This window comes from Leucopleurus acutus (genome assembly GCF_964270905.1).
Source record: "Leucopleurus acutus genome assembly, chromosome: 1".
Classification (NCBI taxonomy): domain Eukaryota; kingdom Metazoa; phylum Chordata; class Mammalia; order Artiodactyla; family Delphinidae; genus Leucopleurus; species Leucopleurus acutus.
The window spans coordinates 75,428,833-75,450,340 of record NC_139142.1 but is presented as its reverse complement, the minus strand read 5'-3'; the positions used below and the strand labels follow the sequence as shown (position 1 = coordinate 75,450,340).

Sequence of the window (21,508 nt, the reverse complement as noted above, 5' to 3'; positions counted from 1 at the left end):
TGACAAAGGAAGCAAAAATATACAGCAGAGAAGAGACAGTGTCTTCAATAAGTGGCGCTGGGAAAACTGGACAGCTATGTGTAAAAGAATGAAATTAGAACATTCTCTAACACCATAAACAAACATAAACTCAAAATGGATTAAAGACCTAAATGTAAGACTGGATACTATAAAATTCCTAGAGGAAAACCTAGGCAGAACACTCTTTGACATAAATTGCAGCAATATTTTTTTGGATCCATCTCCTAGAGTAATGAAAATAAAAACAAAAATAAACAAATGGGACCTAATTAAACTTAAAAGCTTTTGCACAGCAAAGGAAACCATAAACAAAATGAAAAGACCTTGTGTTACACTGGGAGAAAGTATTTTCAAATGATGCTACCAACAACAGATTGATTTCCAAAATATACAAAGAGGTCATATAGCTTAATATAAAAAAAAACACAACCTAATCAAAAAATGGACAGACCTAAATAGACATTTCTCCAAAGACATATAGATGACCAACAGGCACATGAAAATATGCTTGACATTGCTATTTATTAGAGAAATGCAAATCAAAACTACAATGAGGTATCACCTCACACCGGTCAGAATGGCCATCATTAAAAAGTCCACAGGGCTTCCCTGTTGGCACAGTGGTTAAGAATCAGCCTGCCAATGAAGGGGAAACGGGTTTGAGCCCTGCTCCAGGAAGATCCCACATGCCATGGAGCAACTAAGCCCATGTGCCACAACTACTGAGCCTGTGCTCTAGAGCCCGCGAGCCACAACTACTGAAGCCCACGTGCCTAGAGCCCGTGCTCTGCAAAAATAGAAGCCTGCGCACCATAATAAAGAGTAGCCCCTGCTCGCTACAACTAGAGAAAGCCCACGTGCAGCAACGAAGACCCACCACAGCCAAAAATAAATAAATAAATAAATAAATTTATATTTTAAAAAAGTCTACAAATAATAAATGCTGGAGAGGGTGTGGAGAAAAGGGAACTTTCCTACACTTTTGATGGGAATGTAAGTTGGTGCAGCCACTATGGAAAACAGTATGGAGGTTCCTTAATAAACTAAAAGTAGAGTTGCCATATGATCCAGCAATCCCACCCCTGCGCACATATCTGGAGAAAACTCTAATTCGAAAAGACACATGCACCCCAATGTTCATAGCAGCACTATGTACAATAGCCAAGACATGGAAGCAACCTAAATGTCCACTGACAGATAAATGGATGAAGAAGATGTGGCATATATATACAATGGAATATTACTCAACCATTAAAAAAGAATGAAATAATGCCATTTGCAGCAACATGGATGGACCTAGAGATTATCATAGTAAGTGAAGTAAGTGATACAGAGAAAGACAAATATATGATATCACTTATATGTGGAATCTAAAAAAAATAATACAAAGGAGCTTATTTACAAAACAGAAATAGACTGGCAGACAGAAAACAAACTTATGGAATGGAGGGGTGGGGTGGGGTGGGAGATAAATTAGGAGTTTGGGATTAACATACACACACTACTATATATAAAATAGGTAAACAACAAGGACATACTGTATAGCACAGGGATCTATACTCAATATCTTATAATAACCTATAATGGAAAAGAGTCTGAAAAAGAATATATATGAATAACTGAATCACTTTGCTGTACACGTGAAACTAACACAACATTGTATATTAACTATACGTCAATAAAAATTTTTAAAGCAATGTATGTATAGATATATATGTGATATAATAAAAAATAAATATTTGTACTTTGTTCCTAGTTTCTGGCACAGATTTCCTAAAACTCTTGGAATCTCCTACGTGAAAAGAGTGTCTCTTGTATGCAAGTGAGATTACTCATGGGGTGGGGGGTTGCACCTAGATATCTTCAGGATGGGGACTGGTCGTCAAAAAAACTAACAACTGATTAGAAGGCTAAAACTTTCAGCCTCATTCCCAAACCTTGGGGAGCGGGGAGGGGCTGGAGATTAAATTCAAGCATCAGTGGCCAACAATTTAACCAATCATGCCTATGTAATGAAACCTTCATAAATATCTCTAAACAACAAGGTTCAGTGAGCTTTCAGATCAGTGAACACATCAATGTGCTGGGAGGGTAGCATACCTGGTAAAGGCAGGGAAGCTCTGCATCACCCCACCCCTACGTCTTTCCAATACATCTCTTTCATTTGGCTGTGCCTGAGTTGTATCCTTTATAGTAAATCAGTAAAAGTAAGCACAGCACTTTCCTGAATTCTGTGAGTTGTTCTAGTGAATTATTGAACCTGAGGCAGGAGGTGAGGGTTGTTGGAACCCCAAAATTTTCAATAGGCCAGGCAGAGAGTGGCTAATTTGGGCACTGCATTTTCAGCTGGGGTCTGAAGTTGGGGCAGTCTCCTGGAATTAAGTACTTAACCTGTGGGGTCTGCACTAACTCCAGGAGTTACCGTCAGAATTGAATTATTGGACATCCAGTCAGTGTTGGAGAACCAGAATGAACTGGTTGGTGCTAGAAAAAGACACATATATTTAGTGTCAGAAACACTTTACACCATACAATGGAATATTATTCAGCCTTAAAAATGAAAGAAATTCTGACACATGCTGCAACATAGATGAACCTTGAAGACATTATGCTAATAAGCCAGTCATGACAGAACAAATATGGTATGATTCTACTTATATGAGGTACCTAAAGTAGTCAAATTCATAGAGACAGAAAGGGGCTGGGAGGAGGGAGACAAGGGGAGTTAGTACTTAAATGAGTAGAGTTTCAGCTGGGGAAGATGAAAAAGATCTGGGGATGGATGATGGTGATGGTTGCACAACAGTGTGAATGTATGTACTTAATGCCACAGAACTATATGCTTTAAAATGGTTAAAATGATAAATTTTATCTTATGTATATTTTGCCACAATTTTAAAAAAAAGACTATTTCTAAAAACATTTTAAGTTAACCAAATTATCCACAAAAACTACCAGAGCTAAATCAAGATGAAATTCTAAAAAGTGTTCAAGTAACCCATAAGACGTCAGGAAAATGGGGAGGTGGGGAGAACAAAATAGAGAGGAAACAAACAGAAAAAAAAAAAAAAGCAGATTAAAGCCCTAACCTACCAATAATAACATTAAGTGTAAATGGTCTAATCCATCAAGAAGACATAGCAATCCTAAACATGTATGGTCCAAATAATAGAGGTTCAAATGCATGAAGCAATAACTGATGGACCGGGCTTCCCTGGTGGCGCAGTGGTTAAGAATCCACCTGCCAATGCAGGGGAGATGGGTTCGAGCCCTGGCCCAGGAAGATCCCACGTGCCGAGGAGCAACTAAGCCCACGCACCACAACTACTGAGTCCACGTGCCTAGAGCCCATGCTCCGCAACAAGAGAAGCCACTGCAATGAGAAGCCCACGCACGGCAACGAAGAGTAGCCCCCGCTTGCTGCAACTAGAGAAAGCCCGCATGCAGCAATGAAGACCCAATGCAGCCAAAAATAAATAAACAAAATAAATAAATTTATTAAATAAACAAAAAACTGATGGACCGAAATGAGAAATAGGTAAAAGCATAACTATAGTTAGAAACTTCAATATCCCTCTCTAAACAATGTACATAACTATTAGATTAAAAACAAAGATATGGAATATCTGGATAACACCATTAACCAAAAGGATCTAACTGAAATTTATACAACACTCCACCAAACAATGGAGTAGAATACACATTCTTTTTAAGCATCAATGGAACACCTACCAAGATGGACCATTTTCTGGATCATAAAACAAACCTCAGCAACTTTAAAAGAATTGAAATAATACAGAATAGGCACCCTGATCGTGATGGCAACAAACTAGAAATCAATAGCAGAATGATAATAGGAAGACATACAAACACTTGGACATTAAGCAACACAAATCTAAATAATCCGTGGATGAAAAAAGAAGTCTCAAGAGGAATTAAAATTCATTAAACTGAATAAAAATGAAAATACAACATACCACAATTTGTGGGACATAGTTAAAGCAGAGAGAAAGGGAAATTTACAGCAGTAAATACTTATATCTCAAGAAACTAGAGAAAGAGCAAACCAAAATCAAAGCAAGCAGAAGAAGGCGAATAATAAAGAGCAGAAATCAATGAAATTGAAAATACAATCAGAGAAAATTGAACAAAAAAGTGCCTCTTTGAATAGATCAACAGTCTTAATAAACCTCTAGCAAGACTGACAAGGGAAGAAAAAAGAGAGAAGACACAAATTACCAACATCAAGGATGAAACAGTGGCCACTACAGAGCCCACAGACTTCAAAAGGATAGTAAGAGAACAGGTCAAACAACTCTACACACATAAATTCAACAACTTAAATAAAATGGATTAATTCTTTTAAAAAAAACGGATTAATTCTTTAAAAAAAAACCAAACTATTAAAATCACCCAAAACAAAATAGGTAACTGAGTTCCTAGTTTAAAATAATCCTTAAAAGTAAATCTCTAGGTCTAGATTGTTTCAGTGGACAATTCTACCAAATATTTAAATAAGAATTCACATCTATTCTACATAATCTCTTAAGAAAATACAAGAAACCCTTTCCAACACATTTTATGAGACCAGTATTACCATAATACCAAAACCAAAACAAACAAAACAACAAAAAAATGGAAAAAAAAAGAAAAAGACCATACTTAAAAAAAACCTGTCAAGGATATAGACACAAAACTCTTCAGCAAAGTATTAGCAAACAGAATCTAACCATATATAAAGAGAATTATGCACTATGACTAAGTGGTGTTGATTCTGGGAGTGCAAGATTGGTTCACTATTTGGAACACAGTTGTTGGAATCTACCATATTAATAGGCTAAGGAAGAAAGTCACACAATAATATCAATTAGTGCACAAAAAGCACTTGACAAAATTCAACACTCATTCATGAAAAAACACTCTCAGCAAGTTAGGAATAGAGGGAAATTATCTCAACCTGATAAACAGCATCTGTGAAAATCCTACAGCTAATATCATAACTACGACTGAGTATTTTCCCCCCTAAAATTGGGAACAAAGCAAGGATGTCTGCTCTTACCACCCTTATGCATCATAGTACTAGAAATCATAGCCAGTGCAAGAATGCAAGAAAAGGAAACTAAAGGCATACATATTGGAAAGGAAGAAAATCCCTATTTGCTGATGACATGACTGTCTAGGCAGATAAATCTACAAAATTCTCAATGCATTGAGAAAATTCATTTCTCAATGAAGCTACAAAAAAACACACAAAACTCCTAGAATAAGAGAGTTCAGTAAGGTTGCAAGATGCAAGATCAAGATATAAAAAGTAACTATATTTTACATACTAGCAATGAACATGTAGAAACTGAAATTAAAATAAAATACCATTTGCAATTGCTCCAAAATACTTAGATGTAAATTTAGCAAAACCTGTACAGAATCTGCTTTGCTATATGCTTAAAACTACAAAACATTGATGAAAGAAATAAAAGATCTAAACAAATGGAAAGTCATGCCATGTTCATGGATTGGAGGACTCAACGTGGTAAAGGTGTCAATTTTCCTAAGCTGGTCTACAGATTTAACACATTTCCTATCATAAGCCAAGTAAGATTTTTAACATACAGACAAGCATATTCTAAAATGTATATGGAAATGCAAAGGAAATAACTAAAACAAGTTTGAAAAAAATAAAAGAATAAGTGGAAGGAAACATTCTACCCAATTTTAAGACTTTCTATACAGCTACAGTTAACAAAAGTATGATATGGACAAATGGATAAATACACTGAACAATGGAACAAAAGAGAGAACCCAGAAACAGACTCACACTAGTATGCTCAACTGATTTTTGACAAAGGTGCAGAAGCATTTCAGTGGAGGAAGGATAGTCTTTTCAACAAATGGTGCTGGAATAATTGAATAGACATAGGTTAAAAACAAACAAACAAACAAACAATAACATCCTTCAATCTAAACCTCACATCTTATACCAATACAAAAAATTTTAAATGGATCATAGATTTAAACTTAAAAGGTAAAACTATAAAACTTTTAAGAGAAAAACACAGGAGAAAATTGTCAGGACCTAGGTCTTGGTGAAGAATTCTTAGAAATGACACTAAGGGACTTCCCTGGTGGTCCCGTGGCTAAGATTCCGTGTTCCCAATGCAGGAGGCCAAGGTTCCATCCCTGGTCACAGAATTAGATCCCACATGCTGCAACTAAGAGTTCATATGCTGCAACTCAGACCTGGCGCAGCCAAATAAATAAATATTAAAAAAAGAAAAGAAAAGAAATGACACTAAAAGCATGACAATAAAAGAAAAAAAATTGATTACTGGACTTCACCAAAATTTAAAACCTTTGTTCTACAAAAGGCTCTATTAAGAAGTTGAAAAGACAAGCTACAGACTGGGGGGAAATATTTGCAAACCATCAAAAGGACATGTATCTAGAATATATAAAGAACTCTCAAACCTCAGCAGTTTAAAAAGAATCCAATTATAAAATGGATAAAAACATGAACAGACATTTCACCAAAGAGGGATGTATGGATAGCAGATAAGCACATGAAAAGATGGTCAACAGCATTTGCCATTAGGGAAATACAAACAACCAACCAAACAGAAAACCACTACATACCTATTAGAAAAGTGAAAATAAAATCTAGTGATAATCCCAAATCCTGGCAAGAATGCGGAGAAACTGGATGTCTTATACACTGTCGATGGGAATGTAAAGTAATACAGCATCTCTGGGAAATAGTTTGGCACTTTTTAATAAAAATAAACATATACATACTTACCATACTACTCACCAATCACCACCAAATGTTCACAAAAACTGATACATGAATATTCATAGCAGCCTTGTTTGTAATAGCTCCAAACTGGAAACATCCCAAATGTCCTTCGACAGATGAATAGTTAAACAAACTGGTACATCCACAGCAATAAAAAGGAACAAATTATTGATACACGTTAACAACTTGGATGGAATTCAAGGGCATTGTGCTGTGGGGTAAGGAGGAGCCATTCTCAAAAAGTTACACACTGTACAATGCCATTTATATAACTTCTTGAAATGGCATAATTATAGTGACCAGGAACAGATTAGTGGTTTCCAGCAGTTAGGGATGGTAGTGGGAGGATGGGGTGTGTGTGTGTGATGAGACAATAGATAGTACGAGCGTTCTTTTGTGGTGATGGGACACTTCTTTATATTGATTGTGGTGGTGGTTACATGAATTTATACATAGGATAAAATTGTGCAGAAACACACCCACACACGTGCATGTAAAAACTGGTGAAGTCTGAATAAGGTCTGGAGTTTAATAGTATTGTACCAGTGTTGGTTTCTGAGTTTTGATAAATGTGCCGTGGTAGTGTTAAGATGTTAATATTAAGGGAAACCGGATGAGGGATATACAAGGAGTTCTCTGTACTGTCTTTGCACCTTTTCTGTAAATCTAACATGATTTCAACATTAAAAGCTTTTTTAAAAAAAAAAGAAAAAAAAATAGGGCTTCCCTGGTGGCGCAGTGGTTGAGAGTCCGCCTGCCGATGCAGGGGACACGGGTTCGTGCCCTGGTCCGGGAAGATCCCACATGCCGCGGAGCGGCTGGGCCCGTGAGCCATGGCCGCTGAGCCTGTGCATCCGGAGCCTGTGCTCCGCAACGGGAGAGGCCACAACAGTGAGAGGCCCGCGTACCGCAAAAAAAAAAAAAAAAAAGAAAAAAAATTTAATGTGATTCCACTAGGCACCTTTAAAATTAGAGAGAATCTAGGTAGGCAGGGGTGTGGGGAATACTCTTTATCCCAGTGATTTCATTCTTAGTTTCATAACCAGAATAGATACATATGTTCAAAAAGACATGGTCTAGAATGTTCGTAGCAACTTTATTCATAACAGCTAAAATCAAAAACAGTCCAAATACCTATTCACAGAACGAATAAATTGCAATATATTTTTACAACATAATACTATACAATGGTATGAACTACAACATGCAACAATATAGATGAATTGCACAAACATAATGTTGGATCAAAAAGCCAGACACAAAAAACTACATAATATTATATATTACACCATTTATTTGCAGTTCAAAATCAGGCAAAAATAATCTATGGTGTCAGGATAACATGTTCCTGGGATGGTGGTATAGTGATGGGAAGAGGGCATGCATGTGTGGGGCTCTAGTGCTGATTTTCCAATTCTTGATTTCTACCTATTGTGTGTGTGTTCAGTGTGTGAAAAGTAACAGCTATACACATGATTTGTGCACTTTTCTATATGTAAATTATACTTCAGTAAAAAGTTTACCAAAAAGCAAACAAACACAAAGTGAGATACCACTACATACTCATCAAGAAAACCTAAAATTAAAAGGACTAACAATATCAAGTGCTGCCAAGGATGTGGAGCAACTGAAAATTTTGTTTACAGCTAGTAAGAATATATATTAGTACAATCACTTTGGAAAAGTGTTTTGCAATATCTGTTAAAGCTAAATATACACATAGCATATGATCCAACAATTCCCCCAATTATATACCCAACAGAAATGTGTACAAATGTGTACATATGTGTTCTCCAAAGACATTATCCCAAACTGAAAATAATCCAAATGTCCTTCATTGCTGCTGGAGCCTAAGATCAATTACAGCCCAGAATTGTATAGAAGTTAACCTTCCTGTGGCATCTCTCAGTGAATGGGGAAGAGGAGCCCATGGATAAGTATTCCAGCCTCCCATTCTCCCAACCTTCAGATAATTCTGGGAAGCATTATGTGTCCAATCTCAATAACACACCTTTATATTGGCGTTTCCTTCTTAACTGTCTCTCTCTCCCCACTTCATCACTCCTGTCTCCTGGGATCATCCCCCCCAATAAACTACTGCATCCAAGTGTTTTCTCGAGGGAGCCCAAACTTCCACAATACAATACTATTACATCTACACATAGTTCAAAGACAGACAAAATCTATCTATGGTGACAGAAGTCAGAATAGTGGTTACCTAGTGCTGTACTGATTGGAGAGGGCATGAAGGAGGTTTCTGGGGGTACTGGTAATGTTCCATATCCTGATCAGGGTGGTGCTTAAACAGGCATGTTCACTTTGCAAATCTTCACCAAACTGTATGCTTAAAATGTATGCATTTTATAGTATATATGTATAATTTTAAAAATTAAAGAATGCAGGTGTTGAGGTGTAGAAGAGATGCTTACTAATGGGAGAGTGGGCTATGTAAGGGAAATCAGACGTAAAGGTATTGAAAGGTTAATTGCAATAGGTACATCCATCTTTCTGGATAATGCCCTTTCTCTCTCATCCTTGGCATCAGACACAGATTACTGAGGGATTTGTTGCAGGCTGACACTGGGAGAGGATTGTGAAACATTACAGTGGAAGCAAAGGCACAGAAATTCACCTGTTAGGAAAGCACCTCCTTGAGACAGGCACAGGCATTACAACATTCTTCCAGGTGTGCAGTGAAGTCAGTTCTTCAGCCTTGCTTGGCATTCCTGCTGCCTGTTTCCAAGACTGCCTCACTCAGGGCTAACCCTGCCCACCTTCTTCCTTTCCCTTCTTCATTCATTCATTCATCCAACATATATTTGTGTTTCAGATACTATGTTAAGCACTTGGGATATACTGCTGAACAGCAATGAATGTGGTTCCTGCTCTCACCGAGTTCCATTCTAAAAGAAAAACTTTTAATCAAATAATCAATACAAATTGATGAGTGTGACTATAATCAGTGCTACAAAGAAGAGATTCCTGGTTTTTGAGAGCCTGTTGGTCTACTTAGGAAAGGTAGGGAGTGACACTTGAGCTAAACTCTAAGGATGAATAGAAGTTAGCTAGGGACAAATGGGCAAAGGTGGAGGGGGAGAGCATGAGGAATAAGAGGGACAAAGAAAAGTCCCATATGGTTGCAAAAGGCAAAGTGCAGGAGCAAATGGTAGAGAGGCTGGACAGATCGGCAGGGGAAGACCATTTTTGTCCATGTACACTGTGTTAAGAAGTTTTGTCACTATCCTAAGGACAAGTAAAGCCAGGGGGGTTTTAAGCTGAGAAGTGCCATCATTACATGTGTGTTTTGAAAAGATTACTATGGCTGGTGTGTGAAGTGACGGGCAAAGGATCACAGTGGATGTGGGTATACAGGATGGTACTAAGCCAGGAGAAAGGTGATGGTAGCATGGACTGGGATGGTGGCAGTCAAGATGGAGAGAAATAAAACAGTTGAACAGATATTTAGGAGGCACATGAGCTTTAAAAGTAGCTATTAAAATGTGGTGTGTCATCTTTATTTCTGAACAAATATAATTATGTGCTTACATAGCTAGATGCAAAAGCATACATATTGTTAACTTCGGTTGTTATTGTTTCACTAGCACATTTCTTAGGAAAAAAGGTGTGTGGCCATGTTGCAACTGAATTGTGCCTGGGATATTCTGAAGCTGCTAAGTACCAGTATTGCTTAAGGAAAAGAATTGAAGATTGCCATAAAGTTGCCAAAAAAGGGAGCAGGGGGAGAACATGGCTAGGGAACCACCAATGAAGAAAAAAACACCCAAAGGGCACAACGCAAGGGAGGCAAAATGAAAAACAAGTGTACAAAGGGCAGGCAGGAGGCTGCCATCTTGGTGGAAAAATGTTGAAACAGGACTCCAGATACACCAAAGCTAAGACAAAACTTCTCAAGGTCTGTAGAGATTTTGGGAAAACGAACCTTTGAGTCATTTGCAGGAAGAATGCAGAATCCTTGAGAAAGTGAGGGACTCTGCTGAGGGTGTTAATATTTTGAAGGAAAGATGTATATACTTACACTCAGGTGGATGCTTAGGAGAACAAGACTGTACTTCAGACAAGTGCCTGTCACGTGCCTGATCCCAGGCTGAGGGGGAGACAGCAGAGCCCCACCAGAATGGATCAGGATTGTATGCCCAGTTAAGAGGGAATGAAAACACAGCAAACACTGAGGCTGTCTCCAAAAGTGTCATGAGAAAACAAAGTGAGGATGCTGCTAGACTTCCCCTGGGGGAGTAGATGCTGCCAAAGGCTGTTCCTCTGCCCAAAGCAGAGTTGGAATACCTCTAGCTGGAAAAACACTGCGGGTCAGTCCAAGATGGGGGACCTGGAAAGGACAGTGCAGACCATCACAGCATTTCCAGCAGTTATGCAGACAACTTCCTGGCAATTAAACGCCAGCAATTTCTGGGACCTGGGAATGACCTAGCTGCTGCTACCCAACAGCTTTTGTGAAGAGTGCATATAAAATTCTGGGGAAAGAACAAATTTGGCTGGATGAGGAAACTAACAAAAAGTCATCACACGCAGGTTCCAAGCAGGGAGAGGAATTTTGTGGGTGAGGTTGGGCTGGAAGCTAGCTCTAGACAGCTATTTAGCAGACCACCTGGTCCACTACAAGCTCTCTGGTTAGCGTAATTTCTCCCAGCAAGACCAAGACAGTGTTTGAAGTATTATATTCATAACTCTGGAGCAAGTATCCTTGAAGGCAGAGACAAAACAGGCAAAAAAACAAAAACAAAAAAACCATCAGACGTCAAGGTCCACTTCTAAGTTTGGATGGGAACTAGTAAAGCTGTTAACCAAGGACCAAGCTGGAAATCAGCAGGCTCACCTTCCTCCCACCCCCAATGTGTCTCATAGCCACGCCAGCAACTCATTATTGTGGCTTGTGTGGGTCTGCAAAGGTGAGTCAATCTGTGTCATTGAACCCCTTCCAGATGAAGAAGTCCTTTTGGGAGGGACTCATCTTGCAATGGCACTGCCAGGTGCTTATGAGTCATGCAGCCTCAAGGGATGTGTAGTCGTTGTACTATCCTGACAAAGAATAAATTTTACAAGGTATTTGGAAAGTTTATATTGTCCGAAGTGGAAGAAATGGTCTAAAATAGGGGTTCTGGGTGCCCCAGGAACAGCAAAAGAAAATGGGTGAGAGAGAATGTATTTTCTGTATTCTTCCTACATTTCTAAAGCCCAACCATGTAGCATAAAACAGCAGCATTTCAGCTCTTAGCCAGGCATTCTTCAACAATGTGCTTTTCCAATGATTAGGTCTATGAACCACTCTAGTACTCAGTGGACAGAAAGGAAAGAAAAAATGAAGATTTTTTTCCTCTTTTGTTAAGAGAGTAGGTGCTGACAGTAGGTTACTGTAATTTGGAAATAGTTTTTGTCATTTTCTAGGATTTGGGATGTGGGTTCAAATACACCATTCCCTTTCCTAAGGTCCGAAATCCATGGATGTTAAGTCAGATCACAGATTGAAATGTTGGCATCATTTAATAACTATGGGGCTTTAAAGATATTTAATCTCTCTGAAACCCTTTGGAACAGCAATTACCACTTCCATACATATGTAATAGAATTGTGTGAGAATGAAGTAAGATTGTATATGTTAAAGGCTTGCCTAGCAACACGCTGGATGCATTTAAAACTCTCTATAAATGGTAATATCTGCCTGAGCCTTGGGCCACCCAGCCAAGTCAGTTTACCACTTAAAAATATATTTTATTCTACAAGAGGCCTCGCTAAATCAAGGCGTGAGCAACATGGATTAGGCCTGCAGTTGTAGATGTTTTCATGCTAGGGAAATCTTCAATTTAGGGTCTAGGGATGTTCCAGGCAATGTTCAATGTTCTAGGGAAGTCTTCAATGCTAGTGCCTAGGGCCTGGAAATAATGAACTCAGGATATGAAACATCTTGGAAACAGTCACATTTGTTCACATAAGTTTGTTAGTAATCTGTATCTGTACTTGTTTAGAAACTGCTCAGTATTCTCTGATACTACACTACCCAAGAAGGTAGCCACATACTATATGTGACTATTTAAAAGTAAAGAAAATTAAAATCCAATTCATTTTTTTTTTTTTTTTGACTGGCTTGCGGGATCTTAGTTCCCTCACCAGTTGTCGAACCCGGGCCCCCAGCAGTGAAAGCCTGGAATCCTAATCACTGGATCGCCAGGGAATTCCCCACACTAACCACATTTCAAGGCCTCAGCCACTGGGCTATCATACTGGTCAATGCATGATGAAACATTTCCATCATCACATAAAGTTCTAGTGGACCATGCTGCAGTTTCTTATTCCCCACACACCTTGGGCTACAACTCCTTCCTATTAACCGCTCTGTCTTATTTGGCATTACATTATCCCTTCTCTCTTCCTACTGTGTTTTATAGTTCTAATTTAAGAGGTGGGGGCAGAGTCCCAATGTAGCTCACAACAGGGCTTTAATTCTTCAACACTGTCTAAACAGGTCCCGCTTTTCTAACTGGGGTTCTAAAATTTTTTTGATAAACTTGAAAGTTACTAATGAAACCACCTACTTTTTTTTTTTTTTTTTTTTTCCGGTACGCGGGCCTCTCACTGTTGTGGCCTCTCCCGTTGCGGAGCACAGTCTCCGGACGTGCAGGCTCAGCGGCCATGGCTCACGGGCCCAGCCGCTCCGCGGCATGTGGGATCCTCCCGGACCGGGGCACGAACCTGTGTCCCCTGCATCGGCAGGCGGACTCTCAACCACTGCGCCACCAGGGAAGCCCCCACCTACTCTTTTGAGGCTTTCTCCTTGATTTACTTTAATTCTAATGATTAATTTGATTAGAAAAATCAGACTAACTTGGAACTTCCAAAACCCCTAATTTAGTCTCTTCTCTGAACATTTGGAATTGTCATCCCAGAATATATATATACCCAGCCTTTTCTCTACACAGCTTAACTGCCAAGTTTTTACTTTATTCCTAAGGTCTTTCTAAACACAGAAAGTTCTCCAACATAGCGTCCCTTATTAGTCAAATAAACACCATGGTATAAATACCTGTTCTCTGTGAGGTAGAGCATTGATAAAGCAAGTGAGGTACTTTAAGTTACTTAGTAGCCCTACTCCACATATTATATATAACATTTACTCATCACTAATTTCTATGTCACATCTGTTTACTATTGTTAAGTGGTTTCTGCAAGTAATCAGGGTACTGCTACTTTTTCTTTGATCCCTCTAAATTCAACTGAAATGCATTTTATTGGTCAAGCTGATCTGAACTAGGGTCCCAAAATTCAAACCCCACTTGACATTGGTGCAGCTGCATTCTCCTCATATTTTCCTCATATTAAATAAAAAGGTCAATTGTCACTGAATTTTATCTGGCTAAGTCCTTCATTCTCCCAGGCCACCACAGTCAATAATGATGCTTCCTGGTTCTCTCCTGAAAGTAAAATTAGCCCATAAATGGTCAGTCAGTGCGGTCACAGGCCAGCCATGTGTTCTCAGAACAAAGTACATTTTTAAACTGTTCTCTTTAAATATACAGCTATTTCCTATTCCCCAACTATTTCCATAACACATCCCATCATTTCATCTGGGTTAACTAAAAAATACTAGTACTTGTGAAGTATAGATTGTGTCCTGTTTCTTTACTTTCTGTATCATACCCCTGGGTCTTTGCTATCGCTTATTCTTTTGAACATACTGCTAAGGTGTCCAGGAGATTCCTTTATGGATATTTTATGTTTACTGTATGACTCAAATGATGGTTATTTTTCTTCTACTCTTTCCATTACATTCTCAATCCTCATCTGACTTCAGTTTATTCCCTTCCAATTTACCATAATCTTGTTGTTCCTGTTTGCATTATTTCCCTTTTCTTTCACATCCAGTTCCCTCTATAAAACAGGGGCTTTAAAACATACATTGACTGGTACTAGTCTATTTATAATCCTTGCAGGTTTCAGATGCTGGAGTAACATCTGAAGTGAAATCTAATGGGAACCCCCTTCCAAGCATTCCAAATTTGTCATCCACCCCAACTGGACATCAAGTTTGCTCCTTTCACTGGTTAGATAACGGCAAATTACAAAGTACCCTAAGCCAGTGAGCTCCAAAGAACAGTTTACCAATTAAAAATTACATACCATTAGAAATGTTTCAAAGGGATTTCTTTTCAATCATCCAACCTCCTCTCTTGCATTCCAACCTTTGTTGGAAACTGCACTCTTAAAATCTTCCAGGCTATTTTCTTAGATTTCATGGCATACTGAGAAAACCCATTATTCTAAATTTTTTATATCCAAACAAACGCATCACTGTATTTTACTTTGTTTTGAGCTTTCCACAATTTTTTCAATACCTGGTTTCATATGCGATTAAAAATAGACAATTGCACGCCTGGGGTAATTGGTCCAGTACTTCTAAATACTGATGGCTAACATAATCTCAAACAGGTTTTATTAGCATCTTAGTCTTAGAACTTTGACTCTTCTTCTAAGCATCTAGTTTATTTTCTTGTCATCAGTTACGTGCTAAAAGTGAGTTTGTATAACATGAGAACATGTAAGATTAGAAAACAAGGTGGTTAAAAGTATTTTTGACCAAATCATCACACAAAAGCTACGTATATACTGTGAATCTGAGATCCAAGGGCAGTCCACAGATCAGCCTTTCCCTTCTATTCTACTTTGTCATCTATTATATAAAATGATTTATGAAACCTTTATAAATAGGATATGACTTCTGCCCATTACTAGGTTGTATATAAACACCTTTGAAACAGCAGCAACTTTCTGGGGAACCCAAGGTTTGTGTGAGTGATAACAGCCCAAAACTAACTGTTTTTGTCCTGCTCTGCAGGAAAAACTGAAGTATAAAACAAATAAACTGGACCTTTCAGGACAAGGCAAGCATCACAAAACAAAGCTGTTTAATAAATCCAGCCTTAGAAGTTTGGGTGCTAACTAGTACCATGCCTAAAATTAGTTTATATGGATTGAATTAATTGAAAGTGAAATAAATGTGTAACTCTGTGTCCTCAGTTACCTAGGAAGGCACAGGCTACAAAAAACCAGGAAATAAAAAGTTCTCCTATTTTCAGTAACACTGAGGCACAGACTCAGAATCCATTTGGTAACTGGGGCTATAAACAGCAATTAAAAGAACAAAATGGAAGAAAATACAGGTTTTATTCTTCAGTTGTTTCACTTTTCCTAAAATCTTGACATGTTTGAGCCTCTTTCTATTTAAGGTTGAAACAGTTAAGCACATGACAAAAAAAAACTCTAAAAAAGGTGGACCACAAAACATTGAAGAAAAGGCTTAATGCAGTTCCCGAACTTTTTCATTAGGATCTAAAAGCCATTTTTGCAAAAGAATCTCCACTTTACATCAAAGTTACTTGTCTCCTTAATTCAACACCCACCCCAATGAAACACAATTTGAGTAGTGTATGTTGGTATGCATAATAATTATGACTCAAAGAAAAATATATCTAGTATATTCTAGGGGTTTTGTGGAGGCCGCTGTGAAACAAAGAATTTGAAGTAAACAATTATAAAATACAAAAATAAAAAACCAGGGTGTTTATTTTTTCTCCAAATTCCTGGTTTAATAAGGACTTGTTTATTTTGAGAAAAAAAGGTCCCAAACATCAGGCTATTCACAAAAATAACCCACAGTATCAACTTTAGAAAACAAATCTTAAGACTATTACACTAATTATTTTTCTAGAGGATCCATTTGACATGCCAACTCTCATTCACAAAAATACATTGTTACATTTGTGTTGAACAGCCCCACACAGCACTCTTACGTGGGGTATAACACGCACACCTCTAATTCAAAGCTGTTCTCAGGTGCTACTCAACTAATGAGACTGCCTTTGTAGTTAGGGAAGCAACTACTGAACTTATGTATGAATGGAAAGAACTGTACTCCCTGCATAACAAGAGATTATTTTGGAGACAGTTGATAAAAATCATACATACTTTTTATTGTTAAGTCATAAAGAGGTATCAAAATTAAAAGCAAAAATTACAGGGTAAGACTTAACATAACTACTAGGAGCATCAAAGGAAGTGAAAACGGGACTAGGCGCAGGGCAATGTGAATTAATGAACATGGGAAGGACAAGGATGGGGACAACAGTGAGCATGTGCTGAAGATACTAGGGGAGAGGATCTGGTGAAAATTTTGATCTTAGACAAGCGCCTAGGTAAAGAAATAATGGGACAAGATTTCTAAACCCCACTATGTGCTTAAGAGTCATCCTCGCCATTGGCGCTGTCTCTGTCATCCTCTCCTTCCTCAGCCTCTTTTTCATCATCCTTGATCAACTCCAGCTGTGAGAAACAGACACAAATAGGATGGAGTTAGAGGCACTCCATGTGTCCCTGATCCCCCCTCCACCACCTCTTTCTTTCCTTTCCCGTGGTTTTCACCTGGTCATCCCCCCGATCTTCATTATCATCATCATCCAGTAGGTCCCCCTCCTCAGCAGAGTCATCTGCCACCCCCTCAGACTCCATCTTCACATTAGTCTCATCTTTCTTCAGGGAGCTGCTGCTCTGCTCCTCTTCTGACTTATCATTCTTCATCTCTACTGCGGATGAGAAGGACAAGTCTGTCTAGGGGCAAGTAATGTCCACAGGATGTAGACAATCCCCACTGATGATCATAGAACTGCAGCACAAGTCTATATCCTCCCACACAAATGTCCTTCCCAATTCAAATTCCACAAGTTTCCAATTAAACTGCTTTCTATCCCACTATTCCAACATACACTTTCAACTATCTTAGATAGCTACCTCTACTTTACACCCAACAAGCAAAAGGACCATTTACCTCCTTGTTTGCTGCTCTGTTCCTTTTCGATTTTTTCCAGGTTTTCCAGTAGAGAATCCACTTTTTGTTTTATCTGAGTCAACTCCTTCTTAATGGCCTGAAGGTCATCTCCTTTCACTTTAATACAAACAAAACCCTAGATTAGAATCAAATGTACCAGAAGCTACCAATTAGCTATACACACACTCCCCCACTAGACTATACAACAGTAGTCAACATGAGATCCTTGGAGAGAAATGGAGCCTGTACCAGACTGTCCTAGTTATGGGGTCCACCGATCTTTTAGTTGGTAGCTGAAAACTGAATCTAATGTGCCTAGTTCCTTAGCAACAGCATTCTTACTTTTGTAGGTCTGCTAAAGACCTCAATTCTATTTTAAAAGCACTTTACCAACATATTTTACACAATGAATGGGCGCCCCTCAACTCCCTAAAATCTAATGACTTTTTTCAAATTACCAAGGTCTTAAGGATAGAAGGCTTCCTAGAGTTGGCCCCTTAATCACTATTTTCTCATCTTCTATTATTTTGATTATGCAAAGTTATTTGTACAAAACCTGAACATTAACTGCACTAATTTCCATATTTCAACATACAAGAAATATCAGAATCACAAAGCTGCAATAATAATACATACACTTTCCAGACTTAGAAGATCCCCGCTGTCCACTCTTAGAATTGAAGCCACTTTTGCCCCTTCGTGAGGTGTTTCCTGATACACGCTGGCGTTTTGAGGGCACTACAGCCCGAGCAATAGGAGGAGGAGGAGGAACACGTGCTGGGTAACTGTACATCCTATTGGATAAAAGGAGAACAGAATTCCTTCACAACAAGTCAGGAAGATTCCAACAATGGTATCCTTGTAAAATGATAAATCATTGTCCATTGTTCTGCAATTATTTTTTTGCTAAGCTAATTTCTTTCAAAAGGCCAGTTTACTCTTTGATATATTTAATACTGCAGCTACTTTTCTTCAAGAAAATACTACATATATACACACATATCCAATGGTTGGTTGCCTTAAGCACTGGACATAAAAGGTTTCTGTGTACAATGGCAGTATTAACAGAATACTTTTTACAGTATTTCTACTTTGTACTTTTTACAATGAATGGCCTTTACCTTGATCTTATTCTTTTCACATATACACTACAATAAGCAATCCGTATAAGCCAAATAAAGTACTTACAAAAGACTGCAATTAACCAAGTCTGCAAACAGAGCTATTGGTCGCTAAATCCCTGATCTTTTCACCCACAGAAGCATACAAGTAATTATCACTAGTTTGTAGTATTACATTAAACCATATAAAATTGCCAATATTAACCATTTTTGGCCTATAGAAACCGGTATTTCATGTGTTGTTAACTGGGTGTACATAGCATTATCAATTCTAACAACATTTAGCACTCTCCACTCAAATCTCCAACAGGACAGAGAATACTGTCTATGTTGTTCACTATTCACTACTGCCTAAATCCACTGCCTAGCACACATTTAGCTTTCAAAAATCACTGATTGCTCAATTGCTGCTTCCACTGGATAAGTATCCCAGTGATTGCTAAAGATATACCGAAGTGATGGCCTGGTATTGATGCTTCCATTTGTAAAGAGAAAAATCAAAATACAACCAAAAAACTTCCCACATGGACATCAGATCTAGACAGTCTCTTTATCCCATGCTGTTACTTTTACAAAAGCCTGTGGCAGCATATGAAGCTAAGACATACCTGTAGGAAAAAAACTTGTAATTCTAGTTCTGAACCTTTTTGGCTATTAACAACCCACCAACTGTTGCTCTGCCTAACCGCAAAGCTTTGAAATTTTATAATGCATCAGTTAACTTTTTTTTAAGGATTATTTATTTATTTATTTATTTATTTATTATTTATGGCTGTGTTGGGTCTTCGTTTCTGTGCGTGGGCTTTCTCTAGTTGCGGCGAGCGGGGGCCACTCTTCATCGCGGCGCACGGGCCTCTCACTGTCGCGGCCTCTTGTTGCGGAGCACAAGCTCCAGATGCGCAGGCTCAGTAGTGTGGCACACGGGCCTAGTTGCTCCGCAGCATGTGGGATCTTCCCAGACCAGGGCTCGAACCCGTGTCCCCTGCATTGGCAGGCAGATTCTCAACCACTGCGCCACCAGGGAAGCCCAGGATTTTTTTGATGTGGACAACTTTTAAAGTCTTTATTGAATTTGTTACAATATTGCTTCTGTTTTATGTTTTGGTTTTTTGGCTGCGAGGCAAGTCCCCAACAGTAACTTTTTATTATCACTACCTCCTTCCATTTTTATGTATAGCTTTTCATCTTCTGGCCCAAAATTTTACGAAGTATAATGATCCAGAAACTATAAAATATCAGTGTTCAGAAACTACTTTCCTTTGTGTAAGGTGATGCTACTTTGTACAATTTCTGGGGGTAAAAAAGTGAGTTATCCACATCTTTAGGTATGAAACATCTCATGCCTCAGCCCTGTTGAATTCAGAGATCTAACCTACCTTCCAATCTACTCACTCTCACTGGCATCAGTCTCCAAACCAATGAGCTAGCCATTCCACATTCCCTACACTCCAAGGCATTGGAATTTCCTTTTGAACCATACTAGTTCATCTAACCGGGGTAAATCGCCATAGCAAAAATGAAGAAATGCAGTCTACTTTCAATCTATGTAATGGCCTCTGAACACAAATGGAAGTCAAACGCTCTAGTTCTCTAAAGAAAAATGTATTTTAAAAGATCAACTAGTGATGCTTTTTAGTGCCACAGAACTTAACTGCTGGTTAAGCAAAAATGGGCTCTCAAAAAACTCACAAGGATTCCTCTAAGGAAGTTTAAGTAGACTTTGCCTTATAAAATGCCGAAATGCATCAATGTGAAAACATGAGGCAAAAACACAAAGAGAAAAACCATACCTACTGTGATAACCCTTAAAGTCAAAGGAACAGATAAGCGGAAGTTCAGTATAAAAGCTTCAAGAACCAGCTACAAATTAAGTAACATTTTCCCCACAGGAAAGCTATACAAATAAATCACAGGAGGCATCAAAACAGCTGCTGATCCTCTAATGATAAAGCCCAATCTTCATGGAAGTTTCACTATTACCAGAGGAACAAGCACTCAACACTAAGAGAATTATGGCTGCACCTTGAATCAGAAATCTGGACACTAAGTGTTGGTATAAAAACTAGTCAGAAATAAAAGGCAATTAAAATACCATTTTAAAGAAATTAAAACATTTCTGGACACACATTAGCTAATAACATAAACAGATGAGACGAAAAAAACCCTCTATCCTAATCTCCAGGCTAAAACATAAGCATTACAAGGCATTTATTAAATGTACACGTTTTCAAAGGCAAGCTTCTTAAATGACTAGATGTAACACATAGTGATCTTCGGCCTCAAAAACCCTGATTAATAATAATACATTTCAACCACTATGAAAGTATTGATAGAAACAACTAGAATAAAGTATTAGTGGGCTTCCCTGGTGGTGCAGTGGTTAAGAATCCACCTGCCAATGCAGGGGACACAGGTTCAAGCCCTGGTCCGCGAAGATCCCACATGCCACGGACCAACTAAGCCCGTGTGCCACAACTACTGAGCGTGCGCTCTAGAGCCTGTGTGCCACAACTACTGAGCCCGAGTGCCACAACTACTGAAGCTCACGAGCCTAGAGCCCGTGCTCTGCAACAAGAGAAGCCACCGCAATAAGAAGCCACAACGAAGAGTAGCCCCCGCTCGCTGCAACTAGAGAAAGCCTGCACACAGCAACAAAGAACCAATGCAGCAAAAAAAAAAGGTATTAGTAAAAACCTACGTTCTCCTGAATGTTTATTTAATGTACTG

General features: G+C 38.6%; 1 protein-coding gene across 11 annotated transcripts in view; it reads right to left on the bottom strand.

The window, feature by feature from the left end:
• Positions 1-16,158: 16,158 nt before the first annotated feature.
• The window catches only part of HNRNPC (heterogeneous nuclear ribonucleoprotein C), a 47,599-nt gene continuing 42,249 nt past the window's right edge, over positions 16,159-21,508 (bottom strand). For 8 of the 11 annotated variants that reach the window (XM_082841031.1, XM_082841034.1, XM_082841032.1 and 5 more), the window contains 4 exons: positions 18,297-18,454; positions 17,661-17,777; positions 17,258-17,418; positions 16,163-17,158 (listed from right to left, as the gene is read on the bottom strand). In XM_082841031.1, the coding sequence (XP_082697157.1) occupies positions 17,075-17,158; positions 17,258-17,418; positions 17,661-17,777; positions 18,297-18,454 (520 nt within the window). In that variant the 3' untranslated portion in view covers positions 16,163-17,074. Of the gene's footprint in view, positions 17,159-17,257; positions 17,419-17,660; positions 17,778-18,296; positions 18,455-21,508 lie in introns of all 11 variants that reach the window. The other 3 variants (XM_082841038.1, XM_082841030.1, XM_082841029.1) reach the window with 3 other exon arrangements.